The sequence below is a fragment of the Poeciliopsis prolifica genome, unplaced genomic scaffold, assembly GCF_027474105.1.
Source record: "Poeciliopsis prolifica strain line A6 unplaced genomic scaffold, Auburn_PproV2 SCAFFOLD002, whole genome shotgun sequence".
Taxonomy (NCBI): domain Eukaryota; kingdom Metazoa; phylum Chordata; class Actinopteri; order Cyprinodontiformes; family Poeciliidae; genus Poeciliopsis; species Poeciliopsis prolifica.
This window is the reverse complement of record NW_026562377.1, coordinates 3,944,785-3,961,660: the sequence shown is the minus strand read 5'-3', so window position 1 is coordinate 3,961,660 and position 16,876 is coordinate 3,944,785. Positions and strand designations below refer to the sequence as shown.

The 16,876-nt window shown below is 38.0% G+C and overlaps 1 protein-coding gene across 5 annotated transcripts in view; it reads right to left on the bottom strand.

The window, feature by feature from the left end:
* Nucleotides 1-5,633, bottom strand: part of lrp8 (low density lipoprotein receptor-related protein 8, apolipoprotein e receptor) — a 146,922-nt gene extending 141,289 nt beyond the window's left edge. For all 5 annotated transcript variants that reach the window (XM_055045312.1, XM_055045328.1, XM_055045320.1 and 2 more), the window contains exons 1-2: nt 5,468-5,633; nt 4,463-4,588 (exon numbers count right to left, since the gene is read on the bottom strand). In XM_055045312.1, coding sequence (XP_054901287.1) covers nt 4,463-4,588; nt 5,468-5,537 — 196 coding nt within the window. In that variant the 5' untranslated portion in view covers nt 5,538-5,633. The remainder of the gene's footprint in view (nt 1-4,462; nt 4,589-5,467) is intronic.
* Nucleotides 5,634-16,876: the final 11,243 nt, after the last annotated feature.

The window sequence follows — 16,876 nt, the reverse complement described above, 5'->3', positions numbered from 1 at the left end:
TTTTCCCATCCTGAGGTCTTGAGTTTGTGCCCCACTGCTTTTATCTGTTTTGCAATCCTTGGTTTCCCAGGTTCATAAAGGGTTCAAGACATAAGGAGTTGGTGTTTTTTTTACTAAGTGGATGTTACAATTTGGGGTTAAAACTTTCGGAAGCTTTAGCTGGCTCCTGACTAAACCTTTGACAGATTAATATTCAGACAAATAATAAAGCAACTGTATTTGTATTGCACTTTTGCACAAAGTATTTTCAAGGCTGATCCCTGAGACATTTGGAAACTTTCACAGTTGTTTTAATGCTGCATTGGCAGAATTTGCATGCTATTTTTCTGAGGGGTTTAGCACTAAAAGCTCACCAAATGATAAGCAGATGTGAACAACTTAGAAACAAGATATGTTAAAGTGGATTGGGAAAACCAACATCAGACCACCCGCCTTCTAAATTGCAGAAGGCTGCTGTGGGCTTTAGCATTGTCATTTAACCTGCTGCTACATTTTCTCACAAAACACTCTGTCCTTTTCATGCAACTTCACAAAAAAATAAAATTTACAATGTTTGGGAGGAAAGTTTGTTGAGAAATGGCAACCAGACTTAATCAAATGTTAGACTTTTTTTTCCACCCAAAATTTATGTAATTTGGCTTTTTAATGATCTCAAGTCGATGTAGTAGAAAACTTCTGAATGGTTATCTGCTCAGTATGGAAGAATGAAAACTGAGCAGAGCAATCATTGATTTGATTGGAAAATAAATAGATCCTATCCTTTGCAAAACATAAAATATGATTAGAAATACTTAACAGCCCTCAAAAAATGTGAACATCTCCGACTAAAACACTATCACAATCAATGCTACGGTTTGTTATTCTGGTCACATTTATGGGAAAACTCCATCAAATCACATGTTTACAAACTGCTTAATCAAGACTGCTATTCAAAAGACAAGGACATACCAATTCAAGAGAGATTTGACAGCTTAAATTTATGATTATTGTGATGCAGAATTATTTTGTATTCTTTATCCTATTTAGCACTAAAAATGGTGTGAACAAGTAAGCAACCTTCTTCTTCAATACGATTCCACAACCTAAATATAGGTTATGAAGAACCTAAAGGAAACGGACAGTTCCGATGTTTAAGCATGCATGCGAGTAGGAGTATTATATTTAGCCGCAAATACACCAAAAACCATGACCACATCACCACTTCACTGTCTCCCAGGGAAACAAGAAGCATGTTGAGAATGAAGTAGCGGAGAGAGGAGAAGGAAAATGAAAGACTTAAACAGCAGAATAATGAACACAAAAGGACAATTTTAAATGTACTTCTTTACACGGACAGTAGGAGGACACTTCAGGAGAAACCTAACAGAGTACCTTAGAAACTTGTTAACTTATTCTGACATACTAACTTTCACATTTGAAATAAAGATTGGGAACAGCCAAATAAGTGCTGGTAGGATAAAAGCAATGGCCACCTCCCCTGCTCATTTTGGCCTGTTTTTTTTTTCAATCTTTGGAAATTCTCCAGAAACGCTTGGTCCTATTTTATTCACATCATTTCTGCTCTGCACCATCTTGCTTTTCCCAGTCAAATTTGTCCCATCTTTTCTCCGCCTCCGTCTCCTGTACAGCCTCCACCCCCTCTCCGCAGAGCTCTTGCTGGTGATATTTGGTTTTAGGGAGGGGGCACAGCGGCAGTGCTGGCATCTGTTCGAAGGCCTGGCGTCTTGCCAGTCACCAAGAATCACGGCAGCAGCCAGAGTCATGCTGTTGGATTTATCTCCAACCAAGCTGTCAGCTGATGCTCTTTGTGGATCTGAGGAGAGTGGCCGCAACCTTTTTGGCTTTGGCACTGTCAAGGTGAAGCAATAAATGATTTAAAAATGGCACAAGAGAGTCGATTATTGGACACTAGAATGCAGAGGAAATGAGACAGCCTTTTAGGAAGAGACGCTTTCACAGATTAAGAGCTGGTGCCTTCAAAGAAAAGAATGACACCAGGTAGCAAGGGAGAGAAGGAACAATAGGGGAAACATACATAAAGGTAGAGACTGAGAAGATGAATTGATTCAAAGAGTGAGAGTTAGCCCAAGAGAGAAGCATAACCACATCTGAAGCTTACAAGATATGTAGCAAAGAGAGTGAAGAGAGATGAAAGTCATAGACCTCATTTCCACCACAGACAAAACATCTCTCTGTAGAGAACAGTGGATGACCTTGTGGTTTAAGGTACATTTCTTACATTCTCTCAGAGCAACACTAACACCAAGCAAAACAAACAACACCTGTTAGACAGAAGGCAAGCTCTTTAAAAGCCAATTCTACCTCACCTCCAGTATTGTCCACTATCAAGAAGCTCAAATCTCTAGAGTCACACAAACACAGTCAGAATCCTTTTTCTTTGAGGGTTTAGCACATCAACAAAGCAAGATGGGAACCATGTGGTCTTCATTGTAAGTAATAAACCATCTAACAACAAATACAACCACTGACCAATTTATGATCATACCACAAATACCAGTCTTGTTCTTCATTCAGTTATAGAAAAACCAAGGTTTCAATTATTTCTACTCCTTTGTTAATTTCATATATTTCATTGTTTACATGTGAAAGTGATTAAGCATTTTAAATTCCGGCCAAGGAATTTATTAAGAAGATGTATCGACTTATGAGATTTTTAAAAAGTTACTTCATATGGCCAAGTGCTCTTAATGAGATGCTAGGGAAAGTGACCAATGTTTTCTCCATCTTTGTGGAACATAAATTAATGCAGGGCTGCCCCTCCCACACCTATTGTTGTTCACTATTGTCTGAAACAAGACTGTTACACTTTTTTTTATTATTATTTACAAGCAAGACAAAGCTGTGAATGTTTCTGGGAAAACCAGTCTCTTATTATGTTCTTTGCTTCTGTACAGAGGGTCTGGATCCTTGATCACTGAGAAAAGATTGTTTGTGGACTCTGTTGAAATTTTAAACGACCCGGTCGGATTTTACCCAACCACATTGCATACGTCTGTGATGTGTTAGCTCAATGGAACTTCGCAGAAGTTGTGTGTGCTGTAAGCACCTTTTTGGGTAAATAGGGCCACAACATCTCTGCCAGCAATGAAATGTGCTACACATTGCTCTGACTTTAACGGCTCAAATTTGGAGAAGTGGCCAACACAGACTGGTTTTGATCACTTCCTCCATTGCCGATTGCCGTTGCCATTGCCGCTATTGACTGCAATTATAAAGCAGCACAGAAAATGTATGGTGTCGTTCAAAACTCTTTTTGTTCGCTGATTGACCCGGTTGAAATTCAACCAGAAAAATACAGCTTAATGGGAGAAATTCAAGATGGAGCACTGAAGGGAGATGATAATTAAATGGAATTGCACAGGAAAGCAATGGCCAGGCTGTATTTTCAGACAGAGAGCACAGGCAGTTATGGTGAAAGATCTTAAGGAGCGCCACCAATTACTCTCATTAAAGATAAGAGTACTTTGAAACTAAAGTTTATATGTTAAGAAGTCAACAACAGGACCATAACAACTCAAGCAGATAGACTAATCTGCTCATTATACAGTACATGCCTTGCAATATTAAGGACAGAACGGCATACATCCATTCACTTGGAAATTACTACAAAATTCAATGGGTGTTAATTCCATTTTTTCTTTAGTCTGTGCATCAAAAATCACGTAATAAATAATATTACAAGTATGAGTTTAACACTAATCTTAAGCATTAGACAGTTTGGCAGCAGTTGTAAAAACACAATTTTTTCATTAAATTTTTCACGTTAATTTTTTTGCTGTAAATGTTTGAATAGACATTCCAAAACCATGAAACAATTATCATATAATTACTGCATACCATTCCACACTTATTAACTTCTCAGCTTATTCAAAGATAACCCAAGAGATCACAAAAAGCAGCCATATCTATTAAATTGGAGAAAACCAGGACCACATGACTCTATTAATTACTACGACACTTAATTCTGCAATCTAATCCGTGAGTGTCAGACATGGAGTGATCTCTAAAGCAGTTTTAGTTTATATGCAATGCATTTGTAAGCCTGATTTCACCTATCTAACTCCATACATCAACAGCAGAATAGGGTTAACAACAAAACAAGTGTAAAAACCGCATGCAATATTAGTTAAGGCCCCAAATCCGCTTTACTGAGGATCTGAATTAGTAAGAAAAAAAAATATAAAATTATAATTCCATTGGTCATGTGACTTTTGATCCTGGATGAAAGGTTTGTGCTGAAAGGGGACTTCCAAAAACCCTAAGCCTGAAGAACAAAAATAAAGTGTGTATTATCAGTCCAGGTTCACTCTTTAAAAGTTACTCATGAGCTTCAAACTATGGGATTCACACATTCAAATAAAAGCTCATATTGAACACAATAAGAGCAAAGAGCTATAAAATAACAATGCAAGTGTGAATGTAGAAACTTTGGGCTACTTACGGCAGTTCTCCTCGTCACTGCTGTCTGAACAATCATTGTCATCATCACATCTCCAGAGGCTTGGGATGCACACTCCGCTCTTGCACCGAAACTGCCCTATTTCACACTCTGAGTCGGTATGAGTTCCTGTGGTGTCAGAAAACAGCAGCTTGTCAGGGTTTTTTTTTTTGTGGCTTGGTGGTATGTATTCAGATTAAGAAACTCATTCTGAAATGTGCTCCGGAGTTGGTTAAAGGTCATTTTAAATTAACTGACATTTCTCAAACTTTAAGAAGTTAACTAATAAAGCAGGAACAACATGCACAGAGTAACCCATTTTTGAGCATGGAATGAGAGAAATCTCTAAATTACCCTTTAGATGTATCTGCTTTCGGTGTAACATCCAGATCCAATCAATATTGAAATATTACTTCCAGTAATGCAGTCTGCTCATGAATGGCTCGCCGGTTCTTCCAATATGTTGACTTTAGTGCAACAATGAGTGCCTACCACGGGTGCTGTGTTGGCATTTAAACGGATCTGTTTAGGTTGATGTGTTTTGCAGTAATTTAGCAACTGCAGCGTAAACATTAAAAACAAAGCATTTACAGCCAGCACTTTGCTGATCACATCCCCGCAGGCAGGCAGGCAGGCAGACAGGCAGGCAGGCAGGCAGGCAGCCGTCCTCTGGCTGCAGCCTCAACATCAGCCGCTGGCTTGCATGTGCTGCTTCCACTCACTGTCACCACGTGTCACCTGTGTTAACGCTCACAAAACCTGACGAAAGTGACAATCAAGATTTTAATCTCCTGAATCCGTGTGGCAGCGGAAGTATCTATCGGAGGCATTAGCGCTGCTCTAATGATGACACCGACCACTTTGACAGGCGAGTCGCTTCGCGGAAGCCACGGTCCCTCCACCTCACCCCACCCACGCCATCCCCAAGACTTCCACCCTCCTGAACCCGGAGAAGCGCGACTGCTGCGATGCAAATCCCCCACATCTCCGAGCCAATAAGTGGCTTACCTTTAGCGTGGCCGCTGAGCTCCATGAGTAACAAATGTAGAAGCATGAGCTTTCCGACGCCGGTCCACATCTTTAGATCCTGGACGATCTGCGGATGTGATCATGCAAAGTGAGGTGATCTCCGACTCCAGCCCGTCTGCGGCGGCTCTGTGTTCCTCTCTGTGGCTCAGCTCGGGAGCGTGTGAGCTCGATCAGCCCCGGCTCGCTGCTATAGTGAGTGACGCTTATGGGCGGGATAGCGAGTGATGGTTGTTTGAGGTTATAATACCAGGAAGAAAAAAAAGCGTTACGTTGTCTGGTTGTTAACCAGGAAGAGAAATGCTGAGTCATTCTTTTGATTACACACCAACAGTTATCCTCTAAACACGAATGTGAGAAAGTAAAAGTAAAAAGAAAAAAAAATCAACTTTGTGGAACGAATAAACAATAAATTAGGAAACTATAAAGTCAAGTTTTAGTTATTTAATTCCTAAAGTAAAACTCACACATTTAAAGGGTTAACTGTTATTAATTTCAAAAGTAATTTAATTCATATTATTAATACACAAATGGTGGAGGCTGCTGACTTGACAGTGTGACTGAAGCTGATTCTTCACGAAGTTCTGTATCAGGATATTGGAAGGTTGAGTGGAAGGAAAAAGTGATGGAAAGAGATGAGTAGCTCCCAAAAACACTGTCAACAGAAAAAGGAAAACACCATAGCTGATAATCCAGATAAGGTAAAGGCCGCTAGTAAAGAAAACGACTGGATTGGTGCACCATGTTTTAATTTCCTCTTTCCAGATGAAAGTAAGTTAGGACTACATTTAATTTGAAATATCAAGCTCACAGAGCCTGGAAGAGAAATGGAGAGACACAGAATAAACATTGTGTGAAGTTCATTTTGAAGTTTCCAGAGTCAGGAATAATCTGGGATCCATGCTAGCTGCTGAGCTCTTCATGCTTCCCTTTGCTGACAAGCTCTATGAAAATTCAATTTCTTCTATTTTAAGCAGGACTTACCACCATCCCAAACTGACAAAAGTTCCAGGTATAATGACCATTGCACTACTGTGCTTCAGTAGCCAGAAAACTCACCTGAATTAGATCCTACAGAAACCAAGTGTTGCACAGAAGAAGACAAGAGACAACAGGCCCAAACAGACAATGATCATACGGCTGCTATTAAGGGACCCAATCCCAAATAACCAGAATCATAGCAAGAGACATTGTCTCTTTCTCTACTATTTTATGCTGGCTGTTTTTAAACTACTCCAGTGGACCCATGATAAAGACCACAGCCACCTACAAGTAGCTAAAATCCGTGAATACCCGAGACCACCTCAATAAACTGCCTATTTTAATAGTTTATACATTAAACATACTTAATATACATTGATACACAGTGGAAACTTCTTTGGTACAATCACAGAGGCTCACATTCACGGTCTTCCCTATCTCCACTCATGGGAGAGTGACCGTGCAGCACCAAGAAAAATAAATAGGGCTTTTGTTGTTAGAAAAAATCACAAATTTGTATTCACACTGGCAACAACTATTTATTTTGTTGCAAGAAGATGTCAGGGTAATGATGGTGTTATTTGCACAATTGTGTCTCATCTATACTGTTTCAATGAGATGTTGATTTTCTGTTCCTTTTCATGGAATTTAGTCGATATATTCTAGACTGCTACTTATGTAAATAACGTGTTAAGGTAATTGTGTACCTGACGCAATGCAATGCAAAGTATTTTGTTCTTTGCAATCTGAGGTTGACATATTCACCTTACTAGAATAATTATAATCATGGAGGAACCTTATGACCATAATTCAACTAAGCTGAGCTAGAGCACGCACGGCTATATCTGCACAGACACTTAAAGCCAATGAAGTGGCCAGACAGAAAGGAGGAGGGGGTTGAATGAAAGCAACATTTAATTTGAATAAAAAAGTGTATTCAGTGAGAGGGAACCGGCAGGTCTGTGTTTCTGGGCTATAAATATAGGTTTTCGTTTAGATCTGCTGCAGTTAATCATGGCTCACATGCATCAAAAGTCTTCTACTTATGAATTAGCACTAAAAGTCAGGTTTTGCATCACTTTCTTTTTCAGTAAAATGTTGACAATTAAAATCTCTTCTTTCATTCAAATGAAGTATGTGGAAAGAGAAACACATTTCTGTCATTCTAATGCACTTATTTTGTATTTCAAAGCTGCACAGGGGTGCAGTTTGTACCTCTGTTTTCTTGTAGCAAGTAGTCCTGGGTTCAAATCACAGCTTGGTGCTTTTCTGCATCCAGTTTACATTTTCTCATGCATGTGTGGGTTCTCTCCAGGTGCTCTGACTTCCTCCCACAGTACAACAACATGACTGTTAAGTTAATTGGCCTCTCTGAATAGCCCTTAGGAGTAAGTGTGAGCGTGTGCGTGTGTGTGTGTGTGTGTGTGCATGGTTGTTTGTCCTATGTGCCTCTGTGTTTCCCTCATCTCTTGCCCCAGTGAGTCCTGTCACCAAGTCCTCCATCCCTCCATCCATAAGTGGATATACACTTTGAATGAACAGATGTTTTATTGCTAACAAATATTTCCTCTTTTTTCACATAATGTCACATAATGTCAGGTATATCTGAGGTGAATATGTTTTACTTCTTGTGGTTGTGCACTTTTTGGTTTAAAGAATGAAAACCAAGCCTAAAGGATTACTCCATATTCATTGCACCTACTGTTCAACCTTGCAGTTGAAGAGACTCGACAGCTGGATATGAACTGGAGCAGAATGGCGAGGCAAGTCTTCTGCCCAGATTCACAAAAAAGCTGCCAGCAGCAAAGGATGAAAAAAAAAAAAAAAACAGTAGAAAAAACAAATCTATGTCAGTGGAGAAATAGAGCAAATCCATAAATACATTTCATGTAGCAGCTACTTTGGGCGAGCAGCTGTTTCAGGGTTAAAAGGAGATGAAGACTTGATAGAATTGTTGGGAAAGGTTCAAAATGTTTTGAACATACATGGAAATAAAGAAGTCTCAAGGCTGTATGGAGCCCATGGCAGAATTTGATCTGGGGGCTTTCAAAATTTCTTCAGGTGGATGGATTTCTAAAGTCCAAAAATTGTAAATTTGTGTAGCTGACTTTTGTGAGACAACATGAGAACTCACGTGGCTGATTTGGGGGCAATAAGCAGCTGCTTGGGATTCTGACTGTGAGCCATCTGAGGATGAGGAATATCTAAAGGAACTTACTGACTTGCTGAGACTTTGTCTAGTAGAACTGTATTCAAAAATACACATGGCTAAATAAGTGAAAACGCACACTGTGAAGGCCAGCTCCCATGCAAGAAGTCTGGTTAACAGTCCAATGCAGCCATCGTTACCAAATAAGAGTAAAATAAGTGAGGTTAAAAAGTCGGTGTCCAATGTATTGATTAATAATTCATAATTGTTGTGCAAAAATATTTATCTTCTAAAATATTTTTTTGGACCTCTAAAAATAATAAAACTTATCATAAATAAATACATAAATAAACAAACAAACAAACAAACAAATAAATAAATAGCAAATAAAAAAAGATGTGCTGAATTTGGAAGAAAAGGTCCCAACATTATGTCTAACATCAGCCTGTGTCATTTTCTGTACATAAGTTTGCATGCTAAAAACCTTATTTATAACTTCCAATATTGCACTCAGATCTTCTTCACTAAACAAATATCAAATGGTTACAACTTTATTACAGCTGGAGAGCTATAATAAAGCTTTCTAGCTTTATTATAGATATATAAAAAGGCCCAGCTTTTTTCCTTTCCTCCTTAAAGCCATTCAGGATCTTACATCTGTTTTTTTCAGCTGTGACTCCCTTCAAATGTGACACATTTTTACTTTTAGATGTAAAAATGGGCTGTCTCGACACATTAATATTGTTAACCTTACCAATACCAAACAGCAAAAACATAGCGAGTGAATAAAAATTAAAATGTAAATGGTTTTTGGTCTCCAATGAGAATAAAGTTATAAGCAAAGTTAAATGTTAATGCATTGAGGTTAGAAGTTATTAAACCTTTAGCACAAACACAAATTAATTGCAATTTCTTTTTAATAATGTAGGAGTATCCTTGCTGTTAAGAGTTGGTGATCATCATTAGAAACTTAATACAACAGATGGCTAAATAACAATATTCTACTGGTGTAAATACTGTTGATGAAAACATTATCTCCTGTTGAATTATTGATACTTCTGTCATATTGCATTTTATTTTTGAAGGTGTGGGGGAGGAGAACATTCATGACAAATGTTGCTGCAATTGTCAGCAAGGACAACATTTCTTCTTCAGCTTAACCAAAAATCTGAGATTCTACAGCAGGGAGGACAAGTATGCAGCCTCTCTTTAGATTGTCTGAGGAGAGACTAAGCAGCAGGATAGTCTTATTTCCACACCATGCTGTCACTGTGTTTTTACACTCACATGCAACTGTTTCATATTTTTAACCCTTGAGGTCAGTGCTGAAATTGTGTTCATCTTTCATCCTTGCACACACAGTAGGAGCTAACTCTTGCATTCATCTTTGCCGTAGGACAGAAAGTGGGTCTGACTGAGACCCTCAGACCTTTAAGATGATTACTTTCCTCGTCTGTCGCTTTATCTTTCTGTCTGCCTCTCTTTGACTGTGTCCACCCTAACCAGTTTTCCCTTCTCCTTGTCTTTATTCTAATCTCAATATCTGCCCTTTCTTTCCAATTTTCCTTCCCTTTCCACATACCTTTTTCCAATTTGTCCTTCTTTCTGTCTGTCTCTAAACCCATTCTTTGGCTTGAGACAGGTTGTGCTGTTGTGGAAATCCAATAAAACTGTTAGTCAACTAATCACCTGTCTTTCTCTCTGAGCATCACTCATCTAAGTGTGACAAAGTGAATGTGAGACATGAGATTCATCAGCTTTCCTATCACAGCTTGTGACCTAGAAGACACAAGGGAGGACCGGTCGTTGCTAGGTGTCTGCTGCAGGGACCAAGGGTACAAAGGGATTTTCGGTAACTATCATTACATCATAAACTAATATGGCTGCAGAGGAAAGGCAGGATTTAGGGAGCTGAATGTTAAATGAACATCATGAAATATGATTTATCGCTCATTAATGTATATCTACATTTGTGACATTCACAGCTTCAATGGCCTATAAGGTGACAATAACAGAAACTAATGAAGCGCTTCACCTTATGTTTTCAGCTGTAATAAATGCAAGGAAACAGATTGTCCAAGCAAGTTTTAGAATGATTATGAGTATCTCTGAAGAAGATATGGCTGCATTAGGAGTTGATACTCCCCATGGAAACAACAGTTGAACAACAAAGTGGACGACTAAGGTGCGTGGAGTTGTCAGGAGCCGAAGAGCCAGTCCATCTACTGGGACTTCAAAGACTGGGGTTAGGAGCTGGAAGACCAATCGGTGGAGGATGAATTTCGCAAAACTATGAGACTTAACTTTTGATTAGAGGAAAGTCCACAACCACTGGGAAAATGGTGCTTAGCTAACACGACTTACAGGAGAAATGGTGAAAATCAAGGAATTTGGATGAATGGATGGATGGATGGATGGATGGATGGATGGATGGATGAATGGATGGATGGATGGATAATAACCATTTCTTTGATTCAGAAGTGAGTTCCTTCTGCTGCAACTCAACACATTTCCATTTTAATCACACTGACCTGCACTGGCAGGGCAGTGAAAAGCTATGTAGTGCTGCCAGGATGAATCTGTGCTCTAAGCCAGGCCACTGCTGGAACTGTCAGAGCTAGCATTTCAATTTAATGCTTCAGGGTTTTGCAGCTACATCTTTGTCCCAAAGAAGAAACTAAGACAGTGAATTAAATTTTAAACAAAACTGGGGAAACAAAGAAAATGCTACGGTAAGAAAGATGCCAAATTTTAGAACAGCTGTCATAAAATCAGAAAGGAACACCAACCACTCTTCAGAGTAGCAGTTCTTTTTATGAGGAAACAAACATGGTTTTGGTTGTTTTCAAAACATTAATTTGGCAGATGCATTTGTCTTGGTTAAACCAAGATGTGTCGGTGGATTAGCAACACTTTGCGATTGTTGAAACAATTGCTAAGGTGACGCAAATATGCCTCCATTTATTTGTTTTTCAGTAAAATTGCCAAAATATTATTTGATGGTTCAAATGCCAATAAGATTTCTGTGAAGGTTGTTGTCAGATATGCACATCTCTTGAACATTTTTCCATTTTGACATGTTGCAACTAAAGCTTCACATCCATATTCTTTTTACCCCTGAAGTAATTGTGTTCAACCAGTTACGTAATTGGCAAAAAGTGTCCAGATTTTTGTAATTACTGTGAATACTGCCGTTTTTTTTTATGCGGACAATTCACAAACTTTTTAACTTTTTTTTCCAGCTCTGAGTTTGTTAATGCACTTCAGTATTAAAAAATAAATAAATAAATTCAGGGTTGCGATCATAACATAAAATATAAATTGCCTTGTACAGCTGTTTTTTGTTGTTATTGTTCATCTGGAGTCTAAAAGTAAGATCTGCCTAGAAAATAAAACATAAAATATTGCAGATTTCCTAATGTTATGAAATCTGCTCATATGAAATCTGCTCATAACATTAGGAGTGTGATTACTGTGTCATGCGCATTTACGGGTGAGATTAACTAAAGAAATAATATCTGGATACTCTAAAAGTGCTTTCTTGCCTTTTAGCTCCATTGCAATCACTTTTGATAATTATTTCTGCACATCAGAAGCAAACATGATAGATGCTGTATCACTCTAATACCTGCTGTCGTGTCATGTCATAAACACATAAACTCAGTTATGGACAATTCAAAGGCTGAATTTTTCTCATGCTCTAGTAATCTAGTTAAATAATTTGGGATTACATTGCCTCAGCAGTGCACCAATAAGGGGATCAGCTCTCAGCCCATGAAATGCCCTCTGTTGTGTGGCACAAAGGGCATCTCAGTTGTTCGTGTATTTGCAGTTTAGATAATCTCCCTGTGGCTTTAGCACCAAACGCAGGCATGGTTTTGTGTCTGGGAAGTGATGTTAATGGCTAATAGGGCTGTTTACCCCACCTCCTGGACTGAGCTTTCACTTTTAGTTACAAAATCTAATCAGAAGCAAGCACACTGATGCAAAGGTTGGTGATGAAGGACAAAGGTGATCTCAGAACAACAGAGAAAGGTTCTAATTCTGCCCTCAATCGTTGCAGGATCCAAGATGCCATTGTCACATAGAGACTCTTAACTATTTAAATTAAATGTAAGCTGCTTTCCTTTCCCCTATTTCTGCCTGCCAGATGCTGCTGTGTGTCCAGGGGACTTCTTTTTCTGTGCTTGCATCAATATTCATCCAGCACAACCTGCAACACCGAGATTCCAACATACACATGAGGGTAAAGAATAAGAGGCATTACTATTCAGATTGGACTCTTTGGTGGATGGAGATAGATGCCTGAAAAAAGGAGAGATGTAACCGAGTGATAGACGAGAAAAGAAGAAGGGGGTGGAGGGTTTGGAGACAACAGACAAAGGTGAAGGTAAAAGGAGGGAGAGCAGCTAGAAAGTGTACCCTCAGTCTGCCCTTTCCCCTCTGGGTCTTTACTCACATGTTCCCCTGAGAGACAAGAGTGAGGGCTGAAGAGAAGATACACGTGGAGGTAAAAGGAGAGGTCAGACTATTAGGCAAGTAGAGGTGAAAGATGTGGAAAACCAGTAAACCTACAGAGGAGTTGAAAGAGGAGGAAGACGGGGGAGTCAAAAGTTCTCCCAGTTTGAGTAGGATTAACAAATCTTGGTTTGTACATCTTTATCTCATGTCCTACAAGACTTTAAACTCCCAATCTGAAAGATACATTGGTGTGATTAAATATGCTCAGGAAAAATTTGGAGAAGGATGAAAATGGGATCTTAGATTAGTGTTTGAATATTGCAAAAGAAAACATCCCCAAGATATTTTCCTATTTCCTCTATGGTTTTAACTTTTAAATCAACAATTAGGATGAACATTTTACTTTGACTTTGCTGACAGCTACAATATTTTAGAAGGACTTAGCTTTTTTGTGCGTTGTTTGAGCATCTAGCATCAAAATATAAAACGCATTTACGTTATAGATGCACAACAGCTAATGTAAACACAAAGTTATGTTTCTTAAAAAATTAGATTACATAAGAAAAATAAAAATGTTTTTTACAAAAATATCAATTCATTGAAATGTTCTCCATATTAAGAACAAGTACTTAGTTCTTGATCAGAGCTCTTTTTTCAATTGCATCCATTCTTGAAGGATCAGCCTGTTGCACTAAAACTCAGATTGCTCTAAAAGCAGACTTTATCTTCATAATACTCCACATGGAATTTACTTCAATAGCTCAATCTTTGTGATGCCATGGTGATTATCTCAGGTATTTGTAGTTTCATGCAGAGTGGCCAAGTAAACAAATCCTGCTTGAAAGTGAAATCTAACTCCCCAGAAAGGAGCAAAGGCATCTGACATTCTTTAAAAGTTCATGATAAGACTGCACTGGATTTTATTTGATGAAACACAATGATAAGCATATGGCATGGCTCCCAGAATCACCACTGACTGGTGAAACTTCACACTGGATCAGTTGCCTCTCCAGACCCTAGAGCCTTGATTGCAAGATTGCAAAATTTACATTAATTGTAAAGGAGAACTTGATCAGAAAGAGCACATAAAATTTCTCTTTTTGCCATTGACCACTTCTAACATCTCAGCATCTAACATCTAACATCCCTTAGCATGAGTGTCCTTGAAGCTCTGACTCCATCAACTGACCTTGCCTTGTGAATTTACCTTCAAAATCTGAATGGACTTTGAAGAAAGTTCTTTTTGTCTTTGTTGCTGTTTCACTTTTTCACCGCAGTTTTTCCTGCCACTATTTTTGTCATCAATATTCTTGGATGTAGCTCTCTGACGTTTTGCCTTTGCATGGGGGCTGGACCACTGTGAACTCAGCACCTGAATAAGATGTGACTGCCAAGAAAAAAAGTGTGTAGAATTGACTTAGCTCTTGTTTACGTTTCATCGAAGCTTTGTCAGTTAGCATCGCTGAGTCTGTATCACCTTCAGTATTATTTGCTTCTGGGAAAAGCATGAAAAATCTCCATCTAAATGCAAATCATAAATGTCATTTTCAATTATTTTTCTAATGTGCTGTGTCTAATTTTTATGGATGTAGATCAAACAGTTTCCATCCTTTCAGGTTGGGTGTAATTTCACACTGAAACTACTTTTCCCTGAAATTTCTCTGCTGCATTTTAGAATGTTTGCATTAATAGTTTTTTTTTCATTACATTTATTAGTTTTTTTCCTAAAATAATGAAAGTTATAGGAGAAAATTAACAAAGCAATGCAATAAAATTGATAGAAATAGTTTGGGAACACTTTATGAATTAAAATATTCTGAAAATAATCTTGCCCTTGGTTTTTATGTAATTGGGAAATGCATACCACCTGTTTTTCTTCACATCAGAACCTTGTGGTCTTATCATACACATATGTATCTGTGTATGAAGTCATGGTGTCATGACTTCTGTACTGGAGGTCAGAAGTCATGACACCATGAGTGTTCAATGTGTCTTCACCCACAACAACACCAGGGATGTCCAATTATTTTCTCCTCAGCAGGGATTTAACTGGAGAGCTCCGACCCTATTAATGAAGTGAGATGGAAAATGAGGCTGCAGGGATGACCTGGCTTGTGTTCAGAGAGGCATTTAAAGGGAATTAAGAACAAGAGGATGAAGAAAGAAAATTGAGATCAGGCTTAATCCTTCTGTCCGAGCCGTAAACAGTGTCCAGAGGAGAGCAATGAGCAAGAAAGTCATATCGCTTTACACTCTGAAGTGCACACAGCTAGCAAAACACATGCATCCTCCACAGTAATATGGTTATTGTATTTCTTCCATATGAGACTGATAGCTCAAGATAATATGACTGAACTGTATGTGTTTGCATAAAGGTTTCTGTTATTTTGTGTTCAGCTCTGAGGTGGATTAACAAAAAAACAAAAAACACAAAAAAACTGATCAGTTACACATTTGAAGCTCTCACTCTGTGTTGTATTATGTTAAATCTGATGAATGAAATAATACAGCCATAACACACCTCAAAATGCTTTGCACTAATTGGCTTTGATTATGTTTGCATCAGTATTGATTTACCATTCCTTTTAGTTATATATTAAACTGTTGTAATTCTATATTAATCAGTTTTCTTTTATTGTCAGAGGTATGTATCCTTATACGGCAAATTATGTATAAAACATAATTTATTAATTGTGATTTATTCACAATTATTTACATTTAAATCTATTCTAATTCAGTTCATCAACTTACTATGTCAATTGGTAAATAGTTTTCTATGTAAGGTATCTCAGCCAATTGCAAGAAGTTATTGACATTTCCTGTTGTGCAAGTTTTTGATGATGGTGGAAATCAACCACCATTGCCTATAAAAAGAAAGAAAACTCCAGCAAAACTTGTGTCAGTGGGAGCAGCAGTCTGCCATGGCCAACTGGGATTTAAACTCACAGACAAATTCAAGTCATTGCCCAAAGTTCAAATCCAACTGTACAGTCCTCTCTGCTTCTTGCCTGGGAAAATGAACTTGAAAGTCAAATCCCAAGTCAAAACAAACTGGAACAAGCATTTCATCATCAATCTCATCTGCCAATAAAGACACATTATTGTAGATTAGAAATTTGGTCCAATACAATTTTTCATTAGGTCTAAATAATTAAAGTATTAAAGATTTCACAATTAAAATTCTAATCTTTCAATACTTATGAATTCTATTAATTTAATCATTTAGCATTGGATTCAACACACAGATACTACTTTATATGGTTTGGAAAATTGATGAAGTGTCATTCTTATTCAATTAAAAAACAAATTATAGAAAGAAAGACATCCACTAATATTGAATTTCCAAATAAATTAAACTATTTTATTTTGTCTTTGCAGTGACTAAGTTAATACCTTTAGTGTATCTGTTTAGCTTGTCCAATCCTTCACTATGAGAGTGCTCTGAGTCAGAGAATTTTTAATAATGCTGATAAACCATAGTTTAAATCTACATGTAAATATTTTTGTCTTGCTCAAATAGTAAAGATATTGAAATGCATAGATACAAAAATGATTATAAATAAACAGTGGTTTACAAAGGGCATCTTTGAGTACTTTCAGTTCTTGTACATCTGCTGTAACGACTGAGAACACAATAGAAGGTTAGATTGTCCTCTCTGCTTCTCGCCTGGGAAAGTGAACTTGAAAATCTAAGAAACAGGAAGAGGGATAGTGCAGCAAGGCACTTCTGCTTCTATGTACATCGGTTTCTCCACAGGGGGGGTTGCTATACGCTTGTAGTTATAAGGCTCACAAACAAC